The following is a 5,000-nucleotide window of genomic DNA, read 5'->3' as shown; positions in this document are numbered from 1 at the left end:
CAAAAAACACCATCGAGCGTCAAATATGACGCGAGGACAACACAAGGGTTAATTTACATTTTTTTTGTACCCAAGGTGCATTCGGACGAGAGGTATTTTTAGCCTGCGGCGAAAGATGTATAGCCTTTAAGCCGTGCTGATATGAATGTACGTGGCCCTGTTGACCGGTGTGAGTGTTCTGTGTGGTCTCTCTCCTCTGACAGGCCCTCACCATGACTAAAGAGGAGAACCTGGAGGTGCAGGAGAAGGACAGGCACGACCGCGAGGAGCAGGAGGAGGATCGCGTCCAGAAGGAGGAGGAGGCGCTGACGGAGGAGGAGGAGGAGGAAGAGGAGGAATATGAGCAGGATGAAGAGAAGGAAGGAGAGGAGAGAGCCGAGGTGGAGGAGGTGGACGAGCAGGAGGCGGAGAGAGAGGAAGAGGAGGCTCCACCGTCCGCCGAGCCTGAGCCCGAGCCCGAGCCGGAGATGGAGCCGCTGTCAGTGTCCGAGTACCAGAGTCCAGTTCACGAGCCCCGCCGCCGACCCATGGTGCACCCCTCCGCCCAGGCACCGCTGCCCAAAGACTACAGTAAGCCGTACCACCTTAAAGAACCTCTATTGTGCTTTCTGGGATTTTTCTCAGCAGCTGAGTTCCACAGGAATCGTTTTCATTCAGCAGTCGGATGAAATAACAAGTGCAGGAGCTGCTGTCGTTTGTGTAAAGGGTAGAGCTTAGATCGGGCCCAAAAAATCAAGCCCGACCCTACCCGAGCCCGTGCACATTGTGTCCGAGCCCGGCCCGGCACATTAACTGTAATTATGAGCCCTAGCCCGATTTCAACCAGACAATTTTTTAATACGTGGGCCGTTATAACGGACGTTCTCAACTACAATTCAGAGTTGTTTGAACTACAGAAATCTGTTAGAAATATCTTAATGAATACCAGCAATGCAACAAGAACGAAGCATGTAAACTGCGCTGTTTGTTTATTCAGACGGCTTGCCTCGCCCTCATGCTTGGAGAAGTAACAAAAGAGGACGTTGAAGGCTAACTATCATTCTTTTCTTTACATCCTCAAGCTCCGTGTTGCCCGTTGTAGACGTAGACCTCTTCTTCTCGCTTGATTTATTCGATTTGTTGCAGACAATCGCAAAAAAAACACTAATACCCATGCAATCGACATACACACACTTGCAGACGGCATCTTGGAAGTTTGTGATCAACACTTGTTGCCTCTGGTGACGTAGCAGCCAGCTAGCGACGATGCTTGATGACGTAACCGTAACCAAGTGGCGTCCCATTTCATAGGGGTATGTTTTCACCCCTACTCCTTACCCCTCGTTTTTCGAGGGCCAAGGGCTAAGGGGTAGGGGTAAGGGGTAGGGCTAAGGGGTAGGGCTAAGCGGTAGGGGTAAGGGGTAGGGCTAAGGGGTAGGGCTAAGGGTAAGGGGTAGGGCTAAGGGGTAGGGGTAAGGGGTAGGGGTAAGGGGTAGGGCTAAGGGGTAGGGGTAAGGGGTAGGGCTAAGGGGGTAGGGGCAGGGGTAAGGGGTAGGGGCTAAGGGGTAGGGCTAGGGGTAAGGGGTAGGGCTAAGGGGTAGGGGCTAAGGGTAGGGGGTAAGGGGTAGGGCTAAGGGGTAGGTGTAAGGGGTAGGGCTAAGGGGTAGGGGTAAGGGGTAGGGCTAAGGGGTAGGGGTAAGGGGTAGGGGTAAGGGGTAGGGCTAAGGGGTAGGGGTAAGATAGAGAAATGAGACATAGCTCAGCAGCCCCGGTGTGATGTGTGCGAGAGGAGGAGACTCCGCGTAAGACACGTGTTGCATTTTGTAACTGTAGTCCAACTTCTGTAACTTTCTGCTCTTACTTTGGCCTAAATATAGCCTATATAGATAATATTTCTGATTATGGCACAGCTTTCTCCCCACCCGGCTAATAAAGTAATGATAAATAAAAAAAAACACAAATGCTTGATCAAGGGCCCGGCCAGAGGATAGTGGCGGTTCAGGTCGGGCTCGGGCAGAGAATCTCTAGTAAGGGTTAATGCCCGATGAGGTGTGCATTGTCAGGTATTAATGGACGACGGCGAGGCGTGCCCGGAGGACGGTATTTTTAAAACATAAGTTTATTATATTATTTGTTTTACAATCGAAATCTGAAGTTTTTCCAAACAATAACTCTGTTTCCCTGGCTATGCCTGAGGGTTTGACTAATACCTGGAACAATCATCCCCATCCTATAAGGCTTATGCAATGCAAACATTATTCCCTGCTCCAGGAAATAGAAAGGACCTTAGATATGACTTACCACCCTTAGCAACGGGAGATATTTATAGTCCGCTCAGCTGATAGAACCCTTCAGTTTAGCGCTGAGCCAGAAAGCTAACGCTATGCTAACACAATTTCAACACGTAGCTCTGTTGTTTGTGGTCCAGGAGTGCTTTCAGTAGCGAGAAAAAAGAAAATAATCGGTGTTGCCTACACCGAGCTATGCTACTTCTAGCTTTTGCACCCAGGCGGCTGAAACGGGGCAGGTTTTAAACGTGCTTTTAGCCTCTTAACATGCTCGAGATGTCATTACAAGTGCCTACCCACGTGCAGTGATTCCTTCCGAGTGAACACAGTGAATCTGACTGCAGTAGATGTGAAAGAAATGCATAAAGGTTGTGCTAATCCAGCCAGAGCACATAGCCTACCTCTGTTTACTTCCACACAAGTTGACTGTCGAACTCATACAATCCAATATTCCAAAACGTATTTTTTCCACCAAAAAAAAGATGGTCACGAATTGCTGTGGTTAAATAAACGTGGTAAAATAACGCCAAATATCCATTCCAGCGTTTCCCATAGTCACTCTCAGCAGCGCAGCGAGTCCATGAACCAAACTGTCCGTGGTGAGTTCGCATGTCTGTAAGAAAAGCAGGACAGCTGCGTACTCTCTGGTAAAGTCAGTTGAAGTCAGGTGAAGATCATGTTGGTTACACACAGGCTCGGTAGTGTGTCTAGCTGAGCTGGACGAGAGAATATTTGGTGTTGTTGAGGGCAGAACGGCATCACTGGTCTGTTTTACACCAAATATTCTCTGGTCAAGGCACTCGTAATGATATCTCGAACATGTTAAGAGGCTAAAAGCACGTTTAAAAACTGCCCCGTTTCAGCCGCCTGGGTGCTAACGCAAGCAGTAGCATAGCTCGGTGTAGGCAACACCGATCATTTTCGTTTTTCTCGCCACTCCCCGACCACAAACAACAGAGCTACGTGTTGACATCGACCAGAATTCTCCTTTAAGGTTTGTTTTCAGAAGAGATTTGAGGAATTTCAACAAGCCAACATCAACGTTTCAGCTTTAGCGCCAAATTATCTCTTCACGCAAAAAATGTGGACGTCACGTTACGGACAGCTGAGTTTGTTCTGAACATTTTGATATGAAACACACAGGGATCAGTTTTATGCAAATACCCTAAAAAGGTACATTTAAGAAGATATGTGGAAATGCCCTCAGACCCCAGAGGATTAAAGGTATTGCACGTTATGGATAAACAAGCAACAGGCAAACAGACTGAGGCGAGTGCAGAGCCCGGCCTCTAACATACAACCATAGACATTATATATAATGGACCACCAGACCCCGTGTCTCTGGACGGAGACCAGTGAAGGACATTAGAAGCTCTTTCCCGGTGATGGCTGAGCGTTACTGAGCAGCCTCCAACTGAGCTTGAAGACATAGATGTGACGTGAGCAACCTGTCTGAAAGTTGGAAGTCTTCTGGTAGCTGTGCCAAGAGAAATCTCAATCATTCCCAATCTAGCAGAGACGGAGAGCGTAGGTATATGTAAGGAGATAACATAGACACAGGCTCATTATTGATCACTAAAATGATAGTTAACATTAGTAAGGGGGGCGTCTAGGGGGTGTCTAGATTTCTAGGCTAGATTGGGAGTTGACTGATTACTGAAATGTGAATCTTCACTGGGGGCAGTTGACAATTTCATCTGTCTTCACAGTGTTAATAATGAGAGAAAACTACAAAAACACACTCTACAAAACACACTCAAACACACACATGGAGCATGCAGCAGTAAAAGTACAGAACCTCTCTGATTCATAGACATCCAGTCTGTATTACTGACCCCTTTTATCGACCAAAAGCTCTGGAATGACTCCTGTTTTGGATGACAGGCTCATTGGTATTCCTCAGACAAACCCGGGTAGACCAGCTCCATTATACACTCTGAATGTTGTCTCCGTTATATGAATACAGAGTGCTCCTCCTCAGCCTGGCACACACTGTTTTCTGTCTAAATGTGAACACAGTCTGTACGTTTTAACAGGCAATCATTCATTCGTATTCATGACATTCCTGCTGTCTTTAAAATTAATTTGTAATCCTTTCAGGCAGTCGTTGGTTTCATTTATTCACGCTTTTGTCCAAAGGTATCAGGTGAAATCACAGGAGTCAGGCCAGTTCAGGTATCAGAATAGGTAGTTCTTACTTTTTCTTTGACATTTACAAAACAGGATGTAAAAAAAGTGACAAAAACATTGAAAAAAGCGTCAAAAAAGTTCCAATAAAAGCAGAAAAACTTAAACTTAAACCCTATGAAAGGGTAAAAAAATAAAACCACTTTGCCGTGTATTGACCAGAGATGTTCACAAGTCATTGTTTGGAAGTCCAAGTCGAGTCTCAAGTCTCTGGCCGTCTGATCTAGATGCAACTATAAAGATACAATGTGCCTGTTCCCGGCATTAGTAACACTTTGCGATGGTTACCTCGTTACCTGTGACGATATATATGCAAAATGTAACGTCTCTTTCCCATTAGCAAGTGACTGACCAATCTGGGTGCGTTCTGAGATGCCTGATGAAGTCCGACGTTGTTGATCCGGCATCATTTATCTTGGTGCCACACACCTAGCATGTAGCTGTTCTCTTACAGCCACTGTTTACCAAGTTATTGAAAGCAAAACTAATGAGAAAAGGCACAACTCCGGGAGGACTTGGTGTCGCCATCGTCAATGCATTTTTTCA

The 5,000-nt window shown here is 46.6% G+C and overlaps 1 protein-coding gene across 1 annotated transcript in view; it reads left to right on the top strand.

The window, feature by feature from the left end:
* clip3 (CAP-GLY domain containing linker protein 3) overlaps positions 1–5,000 on the top strand; it is a 40,104-nt gene that overhangs the window by 4,736 nt on the left and 30,368 nt on the right. Inside the window, exon 2 of the mRNA XM_078247100.1 lies at positions 204–570. Coding sequence (XP_078103226.1) covers positions 213–570 — 358 coding nt within the window. The 5' untranslated portion in view covers positions 204–212. The remainder of the gene's footprint in view (positions 1–203; positions 571–5,000) is intronic.

The sequence above is a fragment of the Sander vitreus genome, chromosome 3 (assembly GCF_031162955.1).
Source record: "Sander vitreus isolate 19-12246 chromosome 3, sanVit1, whole genome shotgun sequence".
NCBI classification, from domain to species: domain Eukaryota; kingdom Metazoa; phylum Chordata; class Actinopteri; order Perciformes; family Percidae; genus Sander; species Sander vitreus.
This window is presented reverse-complemented; position numbering and strand designations above follow the sequence as displayed.